At 36.1% G+C, this 22,707-nt stretch overlaps 1 protein-coding gene across 4 annotated transcripts in view; it reads right to left on the bottom strand.

The window, feature by feature from the left end:
- Positions 1-1,886: 1,886 nt before the first annotated feature.
- The window catches only part of LOC105491117 (sarcoglycan zeta), a 1,216,031-nt gene continuing 1,195,210 nt past the window's right edge, over positions 1,887-22,707 (bottom strand). For all 4 annotated transcript variants that reach the window (XM_011757273.2, XM_011757274.3, XM_071068612.1 and 1 more), the window contains one exon: positions 1,887-8,419. In XM_011757273.2, coding sequence (XP_011755575.1) covers positions 8,225-8,419 — 195 coding nt within the window. In that variant the 3' untranslated portion in view covers positions 1,887-8,224. The remainder of the gene's footprint in view (positions 8,420-22,707) is intronic.

The following is a 22,707-nucleotide window of genomic DNA, read 5'->3' as shown; positions in this document are numbered from 1 at the left end:
ATTCAACACACTAGTCATATTGTTTAACCTTTTTGTTACTTCTTTCTCCTCTATGGTTTTTCTTTAATATTTCTGTCTTACTCCATATTGTAAGAAAACTTATATCCTTCAGGAAACAGCTGTATAGAGAAAATAAATAACTTAGAAAATATGGCTAGATCTACTAAAAATATCTGCAAAACTAATTTGATGTAATATGTAGTTGTAGCTTATAAAATATACTAAGCATTATTTTTGGACCAACCCAGTTTACTCATTTTATCTTCATGGTTTATATGCACCACTTAAAACAATTAGTGATTTGGGCATGTTTATGAGAAAATGTTTAGTATATATTTATAAGCTGCACTTAAATATTTTTTTTTCTGACATAGCCTTTCTCTTTTTTGTATCAGTGGTGTTTCTTGGAGTGATGAAAAAACTAGGGGTTCAATTTGTATTTTAAATAAATCAAGTGATACCTTTTTTAGTTAGAATAATTTTATTAGCTCAATATGTTAACTAAAAAAAATTAGTGAGTACTATAAAATGAATATTGCTCCATTACCATAAAACGTGCTTTCATGGCAAGTAATAATTCTTACTAAGAGGGAAAGAGAAATGTGAAAAAATCCCTTCGCTTCAAATTTTGTCATGTGACCTGCCCGAAGAAGGTAAGCTTCTACCTAGTAATTAGAAGAAGTTACAGGAACATTTAAAATTCACACAGGCGCTATTTTCTGGATCAGTTATTTTAGTGATACACCAATCATGGTGATACTATTTTAGTGATACACCAGTTGATGAAAACATCAATATAATATTGCATTGGATTACCTGGCTGAATACCCATTCCCAACCTTCGTTCTCCATAGTCCCATGTGAAATAATAAGAATGTATATATCAGTCCCTGTCCCTATAAGTAGGGATCGTAGGAGAAATTTTCATTTTCATATTTGGTCTTTAAGCCAGTTCCTGACACAGAACTCCTAAGACCTTGGTAATTTCCTGAGTGATAGTAGTGTCTTTTGTTCAAATGAGGTGCCTCTTTGTGGGATCCTGGAAGGAAGCTGATCACCAGGAAGACCAAGCCATGACTAGAAGCTTGGGACTGACAGCCTCACTTTCCAATTTCTAGCAGGAGGTGGGGTTGGGGGGTTGGAGTATATAATTAATCATTCCTACGTGATGCAGACTCCATAAAAATTCCAGAACTGTGAGGTTCAGAGCTCCTGGGTTGATGAACACATCCCTGTGCTGTGAGAGTGACAAGCCCCAACTCCCTGCCCTCTGGACCCTTGTAAACTCCAGCCTACCTGCCTTTTCATCTGGCTGTTCATTTGTACCCTTCAAAATACTCGTTGTAATAAATCAGCAGTAGGAAATAAGCCGTTTTCCCCAGTTCTGTGAGTCCATCTAGCAAATTATCAAACCTAAGAAGGGTCATGGGATTTGTAGCCCATTCGGACAGAAATTGTGGGTAACCTGGGGTCCTGTTACTGTGACTGGGGTCTGCAAAAGGGGGAAATCTGTGGGACTGAGCCCTTAACCTATGGCATCAGTGCTAATTTCAGTGGGCATTGAAATTAAATAGTAGGACTTGCAGCTGGCACAGGAGTATTGGTTATTGTGGGGGAAAACTATACATCTGATCATGGTGTTGAGTAGGTAGAGAAAAGAAAACTGCTTTTTCCTTATTTGCCCCACTATTAAGAGAAAAGAGATTATCAAATTCAGGCATTACTACGGTTGGTAAATGGCCTAAGAATCTGCTGGAGATAAATATTCAAGTATTTGGTTACACACTTATCCAAACCATCCAAACCATCCAAAACTTTCTTGGAAATTAAATAAAGTCATAGAATAGATATGCTTCCCTGAGCTGAAAGCAATCATTTGTGTTCTGTTTAGATTTAACATTTGGAAGTCTTCATGAGGAAGGTAAATGGTTCTGTTGTTGTTTGTAACTAATATCTGGAACAGTGTGTAGAGATACTTCAACAGCAAAGAATGAAAGCTCATAGTGACTCTTTGGGGGGAAAAAGCTACCTGTGAATATTGTTTTTGTTTTTGTTTTGGAAGCAATGTGGCACAATGTCGCTTTCAATGTATGTACAATGTTGGACTGGATGTATTGCTAAAAGCTAACAAAGTCCATACCATTGCCTCAAGTCCTCCTGGATTGAGAGATAGTGAATATAACAAGGGAACGAAGAAATACACCAGATAAGTAATGATTAGCATGTGTTTATATTATTAGATATATATTGTATTATATTCGCCATTGCATATATGTCTATTTTTGTGGGTAATTTGATTATGTATATGTAGGGGTGTAAGTTTGTGCACATAGTAGTTTTTTTGGTCCTATCCCAAAAAATCAAATCAGAGTGACTCTAGAATGAATAAACTATTAGCTAATCGTTTGATAAACTGGTGATTTTATCGTGAACAATTCTTCAGTTTTATTGGTCATGTATTTAAAAGGGACAATACGCCCAGGTTTTCATAAGAGAGGCATTATATCCAGTATAAATATATGGATTAAGCTTAATATTTTTAAAACATACATCTTAATATAATAGATCTTTAAAACACAGAATTGAAAACGTCTCTACTCACTAATACTCATACCCCTCTTTGAACTATTTTTAAAAACTCAATAAAATAAATGAAATGATAGCATGTAAGTTTTTATCCTCTTTGTTTTGACTATCACATTTAATCATGTTTACATAGTAGCACCAAAATTAGGACAAATTACAAGAATCACAGGAGAGATCTTAAATTATATGAGCTCATTGCATGCTTCAAAAGGTCTCATGTCAGAGAAAAAAAGGTTTCCAACTGCCAAAACTTTGCTGCATTTTTCTCTCCCCCAAAATATACCCCAATTAAGTTCAATCTAAACAAAAGATACAATAGACTGATTTTTGAATAGATATGTTATCTACAGTTTATAGGACAGACAGTCCGTTTAAATAGAAAAAGTGATTTTTACATAAAGCAAGATAGAGTACAAAAGCACAGCTTTTGTAATTTTGGTAATATTGCAATTTTACAAACATGTTGCATAGTATGTGTAAGAAAATAGTTCCATTTTTCATATATCTATATATACAAGAAAACATTTACATGAAAGTACAAAACAAAATAAATGAATAGTGGACCTGATTTAAAGAATTGTATAAATAACGAGACACTCAAACTCCAAATTACACATCTCCATTGTTAACGAATGTCCTTGTCTATCTTTAACCCTGTTTGGCTTTTATTTATAAATATTCAAACAAGTGAGATATTAAGACTGAAAAAGACAAAAAAGAACTACAGTTCATTATACCTCATTTCCTTTAATGGTTTTCATTGGCTTTCTCAAAATGCAGAGCCACCTCAGTTAACAATTTAAAAATAGCCCTCTGGTTCTACAAGTATTTCAAATTAATTTTATTCTCCAAATAATGTTCAGCAAGTAGTGAAAGTTTAAACTCAGCTGAGTAGATCCATGCTGGGCCCATTTTGGGATACGGTCTTTGTGTATAGGTTTTATGAATACTAAGGAGTTTGTTATGCATGTATAAAAGAAAAGTGGACCACACTAATGATGTTTCCCTTCTGAAACAAAAGCATTCCTTAATTTCTACAGCTCAGAATCCTCCAAGAAGGATGTTAACTACCTTATAATTACAAGCCCCCCTATTCATTTGAATGTATTAGTAGGAGCAGCAGTGTTTTCGAGCTAAATACAGTAGAAATCCCATTCTTTGGTCTTTGACATTTAAACAACTAATAAATTGCAGTATAAAACAACATTAACAATAGTGTTCAATTAAGTTATCGATTAGTTTATGATTATTTAAAATGAATACAAATGCAATTTTCCTTTACTTCGTGATAATGATATTTTGCAGTATTCATTACTGTAATATACACCAGTACATAGAGCAAATAATTTCTCCATATGTCATTAAATATGATCACATGAACAATTCTTATTAGACCACAGCTACTTGAAGAATTAGGTGACAAGACCTCCATCATATAAAACTCAAATATGAATTTGGCTTTGATGGTTTTTATAGAAAATTTGGCCATTAAATACTTTCAATGATTTTAATAATTTGACATTATTATATTGACATTATCTGCTATGAAATATAACACTCCTATGCCTTCGACACTCTCCAGGCTATTGCTGCCTCATACAGAGATACCATGTTTGCAGTGAAACAATTTATTAGAAGTTTTATTGTATCAAATGCTATTTTTGTAAAATGAAGCATTCTCTGATTGAGTCATTCAGATAGAATATGCAGAAATTTTGAATGGAATAAAACGTTATAAACAGTTCAGCAGTTAACCTCTGTGATCACATTATCATTTCTTCAAAAGATCACTGCTTTTTAGCTTTATGGAGGTAATAACAAATCAACAGAATGTTTGTATTTGGTTAATATTTCTATTTCCTAAACAGTCACTTTGAATAAGACCCAAATGCTTTATTTTCCTTTAGAACGTCAACCATATTACTGAATCCTGTTAACCAAGCATGACTTTTCCAAAGGAACCTTAATGTTCAAATGGTCAGAGTATAAAAGGGAGTATAAAAAAGAGCAGAGGAAGTAGCATGCCAAAAAGATTTGCATTTCAACATTTAAAAGTAACTTTTTAAGGTGCAGAAGGAGATCACAAATGCTAGTTCAGATATGGCTACTTAACCTAAGATTTATGAGTACTTCCTTAAATGAATCAGAAAAATTTAAAAATGAATGTGACTAAAGGAAATGTCTAGTTTGATATATCCCTCTCACAGATAATTGAACTGTGACCAACGTAATTAAATATGTGTCTTAAGTAGGTAAGTTCACATGACTAGCCAGGGGCAGAACTAGAACTGGATTTGCTGGGTCCATTTTCCTAGATTTGAAGTACTGTAATCTAAGATTCCCAAGTTGCAGTAAAATTTGAAGTGTATAATTGTCTTAAACTCTTAGATAATTATGACAAATTATAAAGCATATCATTCACAATAAAATACATATATTTTAGACATATATATGTGTGTATGTGTGTGTATGACTAATAAGTACCGGATAGAAATTTTGGAAATGTTGAACAAGAGAAGTAGGGAATTTGGAAGTTTTTGTTGCTCTTGCTGTTTTTTTGAAGTTTTTAATTGAAATCTTCTGAAAAAGAAAAGAATAATGTGTCTTCTTTGCATCTTTCCTTTTGATCCCCCAAACCTGAATTCAAATACATCTTGGTTTATCCATTCCCGGCAAGTAACTTAAATGCTAGCAGTACTACCAGCCTCTTTTTCTTCCTCCCTTTGTTCCTTCCTAGACTACACTGAGTATGAAGTTATTAAGATATGGGTAATAAGCTTAGTCACATCCATGTAGTACACTATAAAGGATTCATTTTTCTTAGTGTCATTTGGGGAAGATGAAATTTATATCATATAAGTAAACTGCATTATATTTTTTCATATTGTAACATAAAGATGGTACTGGGAAAACAATCTGTTTGGGTAGTGTGCAATTAAGGGGCCACTGTATTTTTTTTTAATGCTTTTTTGTGTTTGAATGAGGAAAACGAGGACATTTGGGGCCATTCTTCTAAGCCTTCACCATAGGCTTGATCTCTCTGAGGCAGGGATCTTCTCTTAGGTTCAGAAATCTGAAACAGCTAGTCAAACAACTTAAAGCAATTACTTGGTGTTGAATAGGAAAACCATCGCTATCACTATTTTGCCTACTGTACTGAATAGATTTGTTATATCATCTGGATACAGTCTAAAGCTCTCAAGCTTGTAAGTTACTTTTGAATTGTGTCTATACTTTTCAGAAGACATTTGAATTAAAAATGTGACAGCCCCTCACTGGAATTGATTTTTACATTTTTTTCATCTTTTCTCCTCTTATGACATAGAATTTAAATTTTCAATTTTCTCTTTTGCCCTCTGTAATATTTGTACTTGAAATTAGAACATGTCGGAATAGAAAGGAACCCCAAGAGACTATTTTATTCAATACTTTTGCTGTAAAGTTGAGTAAACTGAAGCCTGGAGAGATTCTCAAACTGCCTAAAACAGCTCAATTGATTAGAAGACAGCTGAGATTAGAAACAGGGTCAGTTCCTACTCAAAAGAATTATTCCCATTTGACTTAGAAAGTTTCTAATGATTTTAATAGAAGGATGATTAGAACTTGAATATGTCTGAAATTACTACATAATGTTTTCCTTAAAAGTCCATAATATAGTGATTAGCACACATAATTTCTCAACATTTCTTGTATTATACTTTATTTTGCAAAGACCAATGTGAGATTTCTTAAATTCTCTTATTTTAATATAAACTCTTGTGTTATCAGATAACTTTGTAAGCAATTGTATATCATAATTCTTACTTCAATATTGATTTTAAAAGTTATATATTAACACCCAAATATAAGCCACATTTTATTTAAAAAATAATAAAAGTAAATTAGCCTTTGAACCCTTCTGCTGAGTACAGTGGACATGAGCTTTTTCAGTTATTTGATATGCTAGGTTATGGAAACAAGATAATTCTGGTCAAATGTTTCACTTTTCTTCTTGCATTGCCAATATTTCTACTTTCACTAACCACATCTTTTGCAACAAGTTCTAATCTCCCAGTTCACTCTGAGCTGTAGAGACCTGAACTCCAAAGATTCTACAGCCGTTAATCCCCAAAAGGAAGCACAACTGTTGATAGTGTGCAGGCGGCAGAAAAAAAGTTGATTGACATGTGAAAATTCAGGACTTACCTTATAGTAATTAAGTCATCTTCCCATAATAAATAGGAAATATTTAATACAGTTTTACATTCTTTGACTCTGTAAGTTTCAAGAATTTGAGTTAAGGGGTGTTGTGATAAATGAATCTTCGATATTCTGGAGTTGTTTACTAAGACGTCACATACAAAAATAAGTATTGGAAAATGAAAAGAACTAGAATTGTTGAGGTCAGTGTAGTTTAAGAATCTAATAAAAGTAAATACATGTTAACAGTTGAATAGAAATGGGAGTAAATTCCCTAAAATATGAATCTAGTGAAGTAAACACATTTTCAGTGTTTATTAGCATTTGTCATTTTTACTGTTTAGTCAAGAAATTTTAAGTTAACTTCTAACTTCTTTAAATCCTAACCTCCAGTAAAAAAAAAAATGGAGAATAATTCTGAAGATGATACCCCAATGGAAAGTGAATTTATTCTCAGCATTATGCATCACATTAGTATTATTAATTTAGAGGGTGTCTGAATTTTAGCAGTCAGAATCAAGTGTAAAGTGAGTGGAGCAAACAAAAATTACAGTATTAAAACCTAGGTGTAAAGGATAGCAAGGATAGCATGTGAGTTTTTAAAAAATGATCTATGGATTTAATACCATCAATATGTCCTTCTTAAACCTATCTTATATTGCAGTAAATTAGATATTTTGTTAAAAGCAAATACGTCACATGCAGTAGCCATGTAAATACTATATAAGGCCATCCAGATCTGACAAATGACATTATAATGGCATTTTGTTAATTCTGTAAAGAATATATTGCTGAGTGCTTTCAAAATTACCTAATGTACAAAATTCTAGACTTAGTAGACAAAGAGTAACAACACACTGAAATTAAAGAAACAAAAAACTCAGGGAGAGATTCTGTATTGTTTTGTTTTGTTCTGTTTTGTTAAAAACCATATATTGAATTTAATTTTTAGTAAAGCAAACATTACATAATGCTTTAAAATTTTAAAAGTTGGGGATAAAAGTTTACATCCAAAAAGATGAATGGAAAATTGTGCTTTCAGACTGTAGAATAAGTTTTCTTACAGGGTTAACCATTTCATCTTGCCATTGGATACTGGGAATTTCATTTATGTAACGTGTATATGTGCAGTTCATATCCAGTTCCTGCAAAAATCTAAAACTGTGTGCTTCACTTCGCGTAGCAAAGGCACCTATGTTATTCTCCCTTTTGAGCAAAAGTCTTGATCCAGTTTTCCTGCTGACGACGCTTTTTCCACTGCTGTGTCAATCACACCTTCTGCGTTGAGCAGTACAGTAAATCACAAGAGAAGGTGGCGGAGAATCCCTGCTCACACTGGAAGCAGCTCTGTGGACAATTCAAAGAAGCTCTGGACTGATCACAAGGGAAACCGAGCAGAACTGTGAAGCAGACGGACAGGAACAAAAGGCTATTCTGGTGTGAGGAGAAATCAGTCACTTCAGCTCCACAAGCAGATGTTGCTACTGGACTGACAAGTGGAACCTACTCCTGCTGGAGAAAGGTACAGTTTACCACTGGGGCAGACGCAGAGTTCATACACTGTCTGCCGAGAACTTGAGGAGCTGGGTGAAGAAGATGAGAAGGAGCCAGTTGGTAGATTTCCCAGCCTGATTGTCTCTGCATTTAAAAATATCTATGGGAAAAAAGAAACTGCATTTTAATTCATTTTAGAAATCTAAATTCCTCAGAGCATCGAGTAATCTACATTTCTCCTCAACATGGTCTAACAGGGAAGTCGACACAACAAACAGTTCTATGGTTTAGCTGCTATGCTTCGTGGAACAATCAAATTACATTCCTACAGTGTAGCCCGAAAGATCTGCAGCTATCTTCTCCTTTGGGAGACAGTGCATTCTGACAGAAAGCCTTCAATCTGAAAAAGCAATATCATACAATAAGCTTAAGGGGTCAACCCAGTTACTTAAACACCACAGAAAATTAATGATTTTAACAGAGTCTCTCAATTTAATTTCTTAACCATGCCTGGTGTACAGAATATGCAAAGAAATAAGGATGTCAGTGGAGATGACAGTACTGAACAGGGGGCAATTAATTTTTAAAAACCTCAGTTTATTTTATTGGACTATATTCCCATTTATATCATTTTTTTTTGAATACTTTAAGTTCTGGGGTACCTGTGCAGAACATGCAGGTTCTTACATAGGTACACACGTGCCATGGTGGTTTGCTGCACCCATCAACCTGTCATCTACATTAGGTATTTCTCCTAATGCTATTCCTTCCCTAGCCCCCCACCCCCTGACAGGCCCTGGTGTGTGATGTTCCCCTCCCTGTGTCCATGTGTTCTCATTGTTCAACTCCCACTTACGAGTGAGAACATGCGGTGTTTGGTTTTCCGTTCTTGTGTTAGTTTGCTGAGAATGATGGTTTCCAGCTTCATCTATGTTCCTGCAAAGGACATGAACTCATCCTTTTTTATGACTGCATAGTATTCCATGGTGTATATATGCTACATTTTCTTTATCTAGTCTATCACTGATGGACATTTGGGTTGGTTCCAAGTCCCTGCTATTGTGAATAGTGCCACAATAAACTTACATGTGCATGTGTCTTAATAGTAGAATGATTTATAATCCTTTGGGTATATACCCAGTAATGGGATTGCTGGGGCAAATGGTACTTCTAGTTCTAGATCCTTGAGGAATCCCTACACTGACTTCTGGAGTGGTTTAACCAATTTACACTCCCACCAACAGTGTAAAAGCATTCCTATTTCTCCACATCCTCCCTGGCATCTGTTGTTTCCTGACTTTTGAATGACTGCCATTCTAACTTGCCTCAGATGGTATCTCATTGTGGTTTTGATTTACGTTTCTCTAATGACCAGTGATGGAGAGCATTTTTGCATGTGTCTGTTGGCTGCATAAATACCTTCTTTTGAGACGTGTCTGTTCATATTCTTCGCTCACTTTTTGATGCAGTTGTTTGCTTTTTCCTGTAAATTTGTTTAAGTTCTTCGTAGGTTCTGGATATTAGCACTTTGTCAGATGGGTAGAATGAAAAAATTTTCTCCCATTCTGTAGGTTGCCTGTTCACTCTGATGACAGTTTCTTTTGCTGTGCAGAAGGTTTTTAGTTTAATTAGATCCCATTTGTCTATTTTGGCTTTTGTTGCCATTGCTTTTGGTGTGTTAGTTATAAAGTCTCTGCCCATGCTTATGTCCCGAATGATATTGACTAAGTTTTCTTCTAGGGTTTTTACGGTTTTAGGTCTTACATTTAAGTCTTTAATCCATCTTGAGTTAATTTTTGTATAAGGTATAAGGGAGGGATCCAGGATCAGCTTTCTCCATATGGCTAGGCAGTTTTCCCAACACCATTGATTAAATAGGGAATCCTTTTCCCACTGCTTGTTTTTGTCAGGTTTATCAAAGATAAGGTGGTTGTATGGTTGTAGATGTGTGGTGTTACTTATGAGACCTCTGTTCTGTTCAATTGGTCTATAGATCAGTTTTGGTACCAGTACCATGCTGTTTTGGTTCCTGTAGCCTTGTATTATAGTTTGAAGTCAGGTAGCATGATGCCTCCAGCTTTGTTCTTTTTGCTTAGGATTGTCTTCATTATGTGGGCTCTTTTTTGGTTCCACATGAAATTTAAAGTAGCTTTTTACAATTCTGTGAAGAATGTCAATGGTAGCTTGATAGGAATAGCCCTGAATCTATAAATTACTTTGGGGAGTATGGCCATTTTCACGATATTTTTTAATACTCATAAAAGTGTGTGGACTCTTAATCCAAAAGATATACTAAGTAGCTGATATGGTTTGGCTGTGTCCCCGCCCAAACCTCATCTTGAATTGTAACTCCCATAACTCCCATGTATTGTAGGAGGGATCCAGTGGGAAATAATCAAATCATGGGGGCAGTTTCCCCCATACTGTTCTCAGGGTAGTGAACAAGTCTGACAAGATCTGATGGTTTTATAAGGGGAAACCCCTTTCACTTGGTTCTCTCATTCTCTCTTGCCTGCCACCATGTAAGATGTGCCTTTTGCCTTCTGCCCTGATTGTGAGGCCTCCCCAGCCTCGTGGAAGTGTTAATACATTAAACATATTTTTCTTTATAAATTACCCACTCTCGGGTATGTCTTTGTCAGCAATGTAAAAACGAACTAATACGGTAGCTAATCAGCATGATGAACAATATATAAGTATTTTCTGTAATTAGATTTGAAGTCTCCATGAAACATATTACCTACGTTCAATATCTTCTTTGCTAAAAATGCTTTATTCTAAATCATGGACTCACCACTTTGAGGGACAGTGATCGTATGGCTCTGACATGCATGGAGAAAGTTCTAGAAAAAACAACCATCAAAAAAACCAGATCTTGAATTTGACAAAGAGACAACTCTGTCCAGCTGTTTCTTGTTTCCATTGTTATATAGCTAATGATTGCCTGAAGGGTATCCCTAAATTGACAGGAGTAGGAGAGAATATTCTGCTTTCTCTATCTTTGCCCTCCCTCATCTAAGTTCCATTTGTTTTGTACTAGGATTCCTGTAATAGTCTCCTACCTGACCTCACGGTGGCCCATGTTTGTCCTCCTATCATTGATTTTACACATTCCTAGAGTGAACTTTTAAGAAATGCAAATCAAATCTTGCTGCACTTCTCAAAACACTCTGATGTCATCCCCCACACTTCAATTGGATCCTGATGTCTTTCCATGGCCCAAAGGCCCTATGTACATGATCTGATCTGTCTCTCTAACATCATTTCCTGTAATTCTTCCTCTTGCTCCAGCTCTTTCATTTTCTCAAAAATGGCAAAAAACACTATGGTCTCACAGCATTTTTTACTATTTCCTCAAACTGAAATACTTTTCTCCAGAGACTTAGTGAGTGGGGGGAGATATTAACTGAGTGGTTGTGAAATATGGATGGGAGGGAGATTTCCACTTTTTTGATGCATTATAAATTTCTGAACTATAAGACTGTATCGCACACTACAATTAAGCCAGAAAAATAATTCATTATCATACATATATATATTTTAGGTTAATTTGGGTGCAAACAAATTTGATCCAATTCTCCCAAAGTTCACCGCCTTGGAAATAACTTTTCTAAACACCCTACTTTCTTCTCTCATTAACAGGTATACTTTTCTCTATAGTAAAAATCCATTTGTAATGTTATGTTACATTTGTATTCATTCATTGTTTGTTTCTTCTACTTACAATAAGATCCATGAGGCTATGGCCTGTATTTGGTTCATCCATTTAGTATAGGGCATGGAATTGTAAAGTGCATGAATTACATGATGCTTTTTCTTCACCTTGAACACATCTCTCCCCTCTAGGTTACAAATACACCCTCCAACAAAGCCCAGTTCATCTCTTTTCTCCTCCATATACCTTTCCCTGATGCCCCAAAATAGAAAAGCCCTTTTTTCAAAAAGATTTTTTAAGTTATACTTTAAGTTCTGGGGTACATGTGCAGAACATGCAGGTTTGTTACATAGGTAATCATCTGCCATGGTGGTTTGCTGCACCCATCAACCCACCATCTACATTAGGTATTTGTCCTAATGCTATCCCTTCCCTACCCGCCCTACGCCAGAGAGGACCCAAATGTGATGTTCCCCTCCGTGTGTCCATGTGTTCTCACTGTTCGACTCCCACTTATAAGAATATGCAGTGTTTGGTTTTCTGTTCTTGTGTTAGTTTGCTGAGAATGATGGTTTCCAGCATCATCCATATCCCTGCAAAGGAGATGAATTCATCCGTTTTATGGCTGTGCAGTATTCCATAGTGTATATGTGCCACATTTTCTTTATCGAGTCTGTTATTGATGGATATTTGGGTTGATGCCAAGTCTCTGCTATTGTGAATAGTGCCACAATAAACATACGTGTGCATGTGTCTTTATAGCAGCATGATTTATAATCCCTTGGGTATATACCCAGTAGTGGGATGGCTGGGTCATATGATATTTCTAGTTTACAGTCCCACCAACAGTGTAAAAGTGTTCACATATGGTAAACTAGTTTACAGTCCAAACAGTGTAAAAGTGTTCCTATTTCTTCACATCCTCTCCAACATCTGTTGTTTCCTGACTTTTTAATGATCACCATTCTAACTGGCCTGAGATGATGTCTCATTGTGGTTTTGATTTGCAATTCTCTAATGACCAATGATGAAGAGTTTTCTCATGTGTTTGTTGGCTGCATATCTTCTTTTTTTTATTATTATTATACTTTAAGTTCTAGGGTACATGTGCACAACGTGCAGGTTTGTTACATATGTATACTTGTGCCATGTTGGTGTGCTGCACCCATCAACTCATCATTTACATCAGGTATAACTCCCAATGCAATCCCTCCCCCCTCCTCATAATAGGTCCCGGTGTGTGATGTTCCCCTTCCCGAGTCCAAATGATCTCATTGTTCAATTCCCACCTATGAGTGAGAACATGCGGTGTTTGGTTTTCTGTTCTTGCAATAGTTTGCTGAGAGTGATGGTTTCCAGCTGCATCCATGTCCCTACAAAGGACACAAACTCATCCTTTTTTATGGCTGCATAGTATTCCATGGTGTATATGTGCCACATTTTCTTAATCCGGTCTATCACTGATGGATATTTGGGTTGATTCCAAGTCTCTGCTATTGTGAACAGTGCCACAGTAAACATACGTTTGCATGTGTCTTTATAGCAGCATGATTTATAGTCCTTTGGGTATATACCCAGTAATGGGATGGCTGGTCATATGGTATTTCTAGTTCTAGATCCTTGAGGAATCACCATACTGTTTTCCACAATGGTTGAACTAGTTTACAATCCCACCAACAGTGTAAAAGTGTTCCTATTTCTACGCATCCTCTCCAGCACCTGTTGTTTCCTGACTTTTTAATGATCGCCATTCTAACTGGTGTGAGATGGTATCTCATTGTGGTTTTGATTTGCATTTCTCTGATGGCCAGTGATGATGAGCATTTTTTCATGTGTCTGTTGGCTGTATGAATGTCTTCTTTTGAGAAATGTCTGTTCATATCCTTTTCCCACTTTTTGATGGGGTTGTTTTTTTCTTGTAAATTTGTTTGAGTTCTTTGTAGGTTCTGGATATTAGCCCTTTGTCAGATGAGTAGATTGCAAAAATTTTCTCCCATTCTGTAGGTTGCCTGTTCACTCTGATGGTAGTTTCTTTTGCGGTGCAGAAACTCTTTAATTTAATTAGATCCCATATGTCAATTTGGGCTTCTGCTGCCATTGCTTTTGGTGTTTTAGACATGAAGTCCTTGCCCATGCCTATGTCCTGAATGGTATTACTTAGGTTTTCTTCTAGGGTTTTTATGGTGTTATGTCTAACATTTAAGTCTCTAATCCATCTTGAATTAATTTTCATATAAGGAGTAAGGAAAGGATCCAGTTTCAGCTTTCTACTTATGGCTAGCCAATTTTCCCAGCACCATTTATTAAATAGGGAATCCTTTCCCCATTTCTTGTTTATCTCAGGTTTGTCAAAGATCAGATGGCTGTAGATGTGTGGGATTATTTCTGAGGACTCTGTTCTGTTCCATTGGTCTATATCTCTGTTTTGGTACCAGTACCATGCTGTTTTGGTTACTGTGGCCTTGTAGTATAGTTTGAAGTCAGGTAGCTTGATGCCTCCAGCTTTGTTCTTTTGCTTAGGATTGTCTTGGCAATGTGGGCTCTTTTTTGATTCCATATGAACTTTAAAGCAGTTTTTTCCAATTTTGTGAAGAAAGTCATTGGTAGCTTGATGGGGATGGCATTGCATCTGTAAATTACCTGGGGCACTATGGCCATTTTCACAATATGATTCTTCCTATCCATGAGCATGGTATGTTCTTCCATTTGTTTGTGTCCTCTTATTTCACTGAGCAGTGGTTTGTAGTTCTCCTTGAAGAGGTCCTTTACATCCCTTGTAAGTTGGATTCCTAGGTATTTTATTCTCTTTGAAGCAATTGTGAATGGAAGTTCATTCCTGATTTGGCTCTCTGTTTGTCTGTTACTGGTGTATAAGAATGCTTCTGATTTTTGCACATTAATTTTGCATTCTGAGACTTTGCTGAAGTTGCTTATCAGCTTAAGGAGATTTTGGGCTGAGGATGGGGTTTTCAAAATATACAATCATGTCATCTGCAAACAGGGACAATTTGACTACTTCTTTTCCTAACTGAATACCCTTTATTTCTTTCTCTTGCCTAATTTCCCTAGCCAGAACTTCCAGCACTATGTTGAATAGGAGTGGTGAGAGAGGGCATCCCTGTCCTGTGCCAGTTTTCAAAGGGAATTTTTCCAGTTTTTGCCCATTCAGTATGATACTGGCTGTGCGTTTGTCATAAATAGCTCTAATTATTTTGAGATACATTCCATCAATACCGAATTTATTCAGAGTTTTTAGCATGAAGGGCTGTTGAATTTTGTCAAAGGCCTTTTCTGCATCTATTGAGATAATCAAATATGTTCTTCTGCGAAGTGTCTGTTCATATCCTTTGCCCACTTTTTAATGGGTTTTTTTCTTGTAAATTTGTTTAAGTTTTTTCTAGATTCTGAATATTAGCCCTTTGTCAGATCGATACATTGCACAAATCTTCTCTCATTCTGCAGGTTGTCTGTTCACTCTGATGATAGTTTCTTTTGCTCTGCAGAAGCTCTTTAGTTTAATTAGATCCCATTTGTCAATATTGGATACCATTTGTCAATATTGGCTTTTGTTGCCTTTGCTTTTGGTGTTTTAGTCATGAAGTCTTTGCCCATGCCTATGTCAAGAATGACATTGCCTAAGTTTTCTTTTAGGGTTTTATGGTTTTAGGTCTTATGTTTAAGTCTTTAATCCATCTTGAGTTAATTTTTGTATAAGGTGTAAGGAAGGGATCCAGGTTCAGTTTTCTGCATATGGCTAGCCATTTTTCCCAACACCATTTATTAAATAGGGAATCCTTTCCCCATTGCTTGTTTTTGTCAGGTTTGTGGAAGTTCAGATGGTTGTAGATGTGTGGCATTATTTCTGAGGCCACTGTTCTGTTCCACTGGTCTATATATCTGTTTTGGTACCAGTACCATGCTGTGTTGGTTCCTGTAGCCTTGTGTTATAGTTTGAAGTCAGGCAGCATGATGCCTCCAGCTTTGTTCTTTTTGCTTAGGATTGTCTTGGCTATGCGGGCTTTTTTGGTTCCATAAAAAGTTTAAAGTCGCTTTTTCCAATTCTGTGAAGAATATCAATGGCAGCTTGATGGGGATAGCATTGAATCTATAAATTACTTTGGGCAGTATGGCCATTTTCACAATAATGATTCTTCTTATCCATGAGCATGGAATGTTTTTCCATTTGTTTGTGTCCTCTCTTATTTCCTTGAGCAGGGGCTTGTAGTTCTCCTCGAAGAGGTGCTTCACATCCCTTTTACGTTTTATTCCTGGTTATTTCATTCTCTTTGTAGCACTTGTGAATGGGAGTTGACTCATGATTTGGCTCTCTGTTTGTCTGTTATTGGTGTATAAGAATGCTTGTGATGTTTGCACACTGATTTTGTATCCTGAGACTTGGCTGGAGTTGCTTATCAGCTTAAGGAGATTTTGGGTTGAGATGATGGGGTTTTCTAAATATACAATCATGACATCTGCAAACAGGGACAATTTGACTTCCTCTTTTCCTAATTGAATACCCTTTATTTCTTTCTCCTGCCTGATTGCCCTGGCCAGAACTTCCAACTCTATATTGAATAGGAGTGGTGAGAGAGAACAGCCCTGTCTTGTGCCAGTTATCAAAGGGAAAGCTTCTAGTTTTTGCCCATTCAGTATGATACTGGCTGTGGGTTTGTCATAAATAGCTCATATTTTGAGATACATTCCATCAATACCTAGTTTACTGACAGTTTTTAGCATGAAGGGGTGTTGAATTTTCCTAAAGGTCTTTTCTGCATCTATTGAGATATTTGTGGTTTTTATGATTGGTTCTGTTTATGTGATGGCTTACTTTTATTGATTTGTGTATGTTGAACCAGCCTTGCATCCCAGGGATGAAGCTGTCTTGATTGTGGTGGATAAGCTTTTTGTTGTGTTGCTGGATTCGGTTTGCCAGTATTTTATGTGGATTTTCAAATCTATGTTCATCAGGGATGTTGGCCTAAAATTTTGTTGTTGTTGTTGTGTTTCTGCCAGGTTTTGCTATCAGGATGATGCTGGCCTCATGAAATGAGTTAGGGAGGATTCCCTTTTTCTATGGTTTGGAAGAGTTTGAGGAGGGATGGTACAGCTCCTCTTTGTACCTCTGGTAGAATTTGGCTGTATATCCGTCTGGTCCAGGACTTTTTTAGGTTGGTAGGCTATTAATTATTGCCTCAATTTCAGAATTGTTATTGGTCTGTTTAGGTATTCGACTTCTTCCTGGTGTAGTCTTGGGAAGGTGTATGTGTTCAGCAATTTATCCATTTCTTCTAGATTTTCTAATTTATTTGTTTTGAGGTGTTTATAGCATTCTGTGGTAGTAGTCTGTATTACTGTGGGATCGGTGGTGATATCCCCTTTCTCATTTTTTATTGCATCTATTTGATTCTTCTCTCTTTATTAGTCTGGCTAGAGGTCTATTCTGTTGATCTTTTCAAAAAACCACCTCCTGGATTCATTGATTTTTTTGAAGGGTTTTTTTGTGTGTGTGTCTCTATCTCCTTCAGTTCTGCTCTGATCTTAGTTATTTCTTGTCTTCTGCTAGCTTTTGAATTTGTTTATTCTTGCATCTCTAGTTCTTTTAGTTGTGATGTTAGGGTGTCAATTTTAGATCTTTCCTGCTTTCTCTTGTGGGTATTTAGTGCTATAAATGTCCCTCTAAACAGTGCTTAATGTGTGTCCCAGAGATTCGTTGTATCTTTGTGCTCATTGGTTTCAAAGAACATCTTTATTTCTGCTTTCATTTTGTGATTTACTTAGTAGTCATTCAGGAGCAGGTTGTTCAGTTTCTATACAGTTGTGTGGTTTTGAGTGAGTTTCTTAATCCTGAGTTCAAATTTGATTGCACTGTGGTCTGAGAGACTGTTATGATTTCCATTCTTTTGCATTTGCTGAGGAGTGTTTTACTTCCACTTATGTGGTCAATTTTAGAATAAGTGAAATGTGGTGCTGAGAAGAACGTATATTCTGTTGATTTGGGGTGGAGAGTTCTGTAGATGTTTATTAGGTCTCTTTGGTCCAGAGCTGAATTGATGTCCTGGATATCCTTGTCAATTTTTTGTCTTGTTGATCTGTCTAATATTGACAGTGGGGTGTTAAAGTTTCTCACTATTATTGTGTGGTAGTCTAAGTCTCTTTGTTGGTCTCTAAGGACATGCTTTATGAATCTCGGTGCTCCTGTATTGGGTGTATATATATTGAGGATCATTAGATCTTCTTGTTTCTTTGATCCCTTTACAATTATGTAATGACCTTCTTTGTCTCTTTTGATCTTTGTTGGTTTAAAGTCTGTTTTATCAGAGACTAGGATTGCAACCCCTGCTTTTTTATTTGACTCTCCCATTGCAGTTTATTTTAAATACCTTATTCTGCGATCACTTAATGTGGTATTTTATAGCCATATTCACATCTTACTTTCCCTGCTAAATACATCCTACTCAAATATAAAATATTGAATTTTTAGTAATTCCTACCATGTTTAACTCTGCACATGCACCTACTTCAATAAACGAATACATTCTAAAACAAAGGAATGGCTGCATTTATCAACAGTGTTCAAAGTTAAAAAGCATGATTACAGCTTGTGTTTATTGGTATCAATTGTTGAAATATATTACCCCATAGTTACTTCTGTGTTAAGTGATAGGAAAGCAAAGAGAAAGATGTGAAAGCAAGAAGTGCATAAAACTAAGCAAACAACAACAAAAACCCAAGACAATACATTTTTGGGGTATGGATGATTTCTTCCTGTGTTATACTTGGGGTTCTCTTCTCCCCAGGGAATGCAAGATGATTCCTTTTATTGACTGAGTGGAAGAGGAAGTGGGCTTGTGTAGTTCAGTCTCTTTACCTTACAACTTTTCAGGAGCTAGCATGTGTGCAGAGGAAAGGCATCCTCAAGCTTTGAAAATGCCGAAAGTATTATAGGGGCAAGCTTTGAGACTGTGGGGTTTAAGTCTACAGGTTTGGAGTGTTGAAATATATTACCCCATAGTTACTTCTGTGTTAAGTGATAGGAAAGCAAAGAGAAAGATGTGAAAGCAAGAAGTGCATAAAACTAAGCAAACAACAACAAAAACCCAAGACAATACATTTTTGGGGTATGGATGATTTCTTCCTGTGTTATACTTGGGGTTCTCTTCTCCCCAGGGAATGCAAGATGATTCCTTTTATTGACTGAGTGGAAGAGGAAGTGGGCTTGTGTAGTTCAGTCTCTTTACCTTACAACTTTTCAGGAGCTAGCATGTGTGCAGAGGAAAGGCATCCTCAAGCTTTGAAAATGCCGAAAGTATTATAGGGGCAAGCTTTGAGACTGTGGGGTTTAAGTCTACAGGTTTGGAGTTAAGTTCACCTTGAAGAAATATTAAAAGCTGGTGTTTCGGATAAGAAACCTTGAGACATACACAGTTAAGGAGGGAGATATGAAAATCTAATGGAGATGTGGAGAAAAGGGCTCACGTGGGATTGATCAGATGACTGTAAGAGTAAGTAAGGCTTGCAGGTGACACCTTAGAATCAAGCATGAACTATGGAGGCCTCATCAATGGAGTAAACCTTGAAGTACTCAAGCCTTACGACGAGTAGCTTGCTTCAGCATAGCCATAATGGTGTTCTCCGGCTCTCCTATCCATTTAGGGGCTGCTTTAGATTGCATTTGGCTATATTACAATGCTTACAATTCCATACGTTTCTGAGATCCAAACCATAGCTCCAACCATATAAAAGAGTCATTTTTTATAATGGATAAATTCATTCATATGAAGTCCTCAGAAAGAGAAAATGATACTGTCTTGGCTTGACATAGAGGTGTAAGTCATAAGATTAAACGGGCTGTTATATATTGATTCTTTTCAACATAGCATTCCTGCACCTACCTAGATTTGTGCAGCATGGATGAACTTCATCATATCTTTTTCTTTTCTGCTAGGGCAGTGAGGCTGTTCACTTTCCAACTTCTAAAATTGATATTGCTCTTCAATATTGTCTTATAAACCACATAATCCATTGGTTCTGGAACTCTTCCCTGAACTCAAAATCACACCCCTGAGCTCTTAAGTCACAGTCCAGTGTCTTTCCTCTACCAAGAATTCATTTATCCTTCTGTCACCTGTTGAAATCTGGCCCAGGACTCACAAAGGGTATCTTAATTTTCAAAACAAAAAATTGTTTTCGGCCAGGTGTGGTGACTCACGCCTGTAATTCCAGCACTTTGGGAGGCCAAGGCGGGAAGATCACGAGGTCAGGAGTTCGAGACCAGCCCGACCAACATGGCGACACCCTGTCTCTACTAAAAGTACAAAAATTAGCCAGGCGTGGTGGCAGGTGCCTGTAATCCCAGCTACTAGGGAGGCTGAGGCAGGAGAATCGCTTGAACCCAGGAGGTAGAGGTTGCAGTGAGCCGAGATCATGCCACTACACTCCAGCCTGGGTGACAGCAGTGAGACTCCGTCTCAAAAAAAAATGCTTTATTATTTTTCTGTGATCTTGTGGTATATATGCTGTTGTTATATTACATATGCCATTATACCACTTACAATATTCTCCATACAATTACAATTTATGTTGGTTTCCAGACTGAGTCTGAAATACTTTACAATACAATGTCTGAAATGACTCTGAATTTTTAACAGTGCAGAATTTTACATACCATTTCATTCTTCTACATTTCATCCATCATTTTAGATACCTCAATACCATGACTGATACTAAGTAGTTTAAAAACTATCTAAGGATAAGGACATTATATCCCTCTATATTGTTTATTATATCCCTTTATATTGTTTAGTAAATGATATTTCTTCATAGGAAAAAGACATGCTCTTTTAAGCGCTGTGCCTTTCTGTACTTTTATTTTGTTACTATAAAAAAAATCCACAGATGAAAACCTATGGCTATGATATATTTACAGTATAATACTCATTTGACAATGAAGTTATAATATATAATTGAATCAAAGGACTCTGCTGATACAGTGAATAAAAGAACATATGTAAATGATTCTTATATGGTACAAAATAGATATTAATAATAATATTATGAGCAATTTGAATGAAACAGTTACCATTATCAAAGCAACTTTTTTTTTTTTTTTTTTTTTTTTTGAGGCAGAGTCTCGCTCTGTCACCCAGGTTGGAGTGCAGTGGTGCGATCTCGGCTCACTGCAAGCTTCGCCTCCCGGGTTCATGCCATTCTCCTGCCTCAGCCTCCCGAGTAGCTGGGACTACAGGCGCCTGCCACCTCGCCCGGCTAGTTTTTTGTGTTTTTTTTTTAGTAGAGACGGCATTTCACCGTGTTAGCCAGGATGGTCTGGATCTCCTGACCTCGTGATCCGCCCGTCTCGGCCTCCCAAAGTGCTGGATTACAGGCTTGAGCCACCGCACCCAGCCCAAAGCAACTCTTTAAAAAGAATGCAAGCTGTTGAAGAAAGACTTCCATCCTGCTGTTAGAAAAGGATTGTGGTCTACGACTGTAGTGGAAAGAAACCCTGACAGAATATATTAATATATTTTCAAAATATTATACATTAGATTGCTAGATCATTTATGTTGTAATATCTGCTAAGACTCTAATATGGTCCTACCAGTAAATCTACTTTTAAAAAGGAAGCAAAATGTATAGTTAAAATTCATCTTGAATTAATAACTGAGATAATGGTATAAAGATAAAAAAAAGGAATATTCCTTCTGCCTGTATAAAATTATGACCTCATCATTATAGCTGAAGAGGACTGAAATACTCCAGAACATGTCTTTCAACTTCTCCTTTCATTCTTTTTCTTCTCATAATTTAACCTTTGTGGGCTCATAATTATATAAATAACACAAGAGGAAAATAAAATGTATTTTCTACTAAGGGAATGTATCGGTAGGAAAAGCAATACAACAGATTTAGACCATCAGGAACATTCAAAATTGTAGTAAAAATATACAGACTAGCATATGAATCATGTATGAGCATTTAAAATAACTAAGGTAGAATTAAAAATGAACAGGCATGAAAGCATTTGCCAAGATGTCCAGATTTAAAAAAAAAAAAGATGAGAATGCTAAAAATTAAAAACATAATCACTAAAGCTCAATGTATGGATAAAATAAGAAATTAGATACTGGGGAGAACCCTGAAAATACAGACCTGAAAAAGAAATAGAAACTGGGAAGGAGAGGGTAAGAGATGTGGGAGGTGTGAAAATGCAAAGTTATGTCTTCAGAGTTTCAGAAAGAGATCATAGAAAATTGAGGAGTGGTTATCTGAAGAAATAATGCAAATTTCCAGAATTGATTATAATGTGATTCTGCAGATACAGCAATTACGGTAAATAAAATGCATGTATACTTATGACTTTATAGTGGAAGTATAGTGGAAGAGTAGAACACCAAAGACAAAGTATTATTTAAAGCAGACAGCAAGAGAAAAAAATAACGTCTACAGGAGTAGCAACAAGATTTAAAGGAAATGCTTGGGGAATAAAGATAATATAAAATAAAAATATTAATGTGTACATCCTTATCCAGGAAATTTATTCAACCTAAATTGATGAAATGATAATTTATAAACAGTAAAACTTTTGTTTTCCTTTTAGATAAATAAGGTACTCTATGTAAACAAACAACCAAAGTGCTTTCTGGAAGAACTTTCTGAGTAACAAGATATAACAAGAATTTAAAAAGGACTGTCATTGTTCTTGACATTATCTTGTATTTTCAAAATGGGCAGATAAGTATAATTAATATCAAGTTTTTAGGACGGAATATCTTTCAGTAGAAAATAAATGGAGT

Source organism: Macaca nemestrina, chromosome 8, assembly GCF_043159975.1.
Source record: "Macaca nemestrina isolate mMacNem1 chromosome 8, mMacNem.hap1, whole genome shotgun sequence".
NCBI classification, from domain to species: Eukaryota; Metazoa; Chordata; class Mammalia; order Primates; family Cercopithecidae; genus Macaca; species Macaca nemestrina.
Note: the sequence above shows the minus strand (reverse complement) of the source record. Positions and strands in the feature narration are given on the sequence as shown.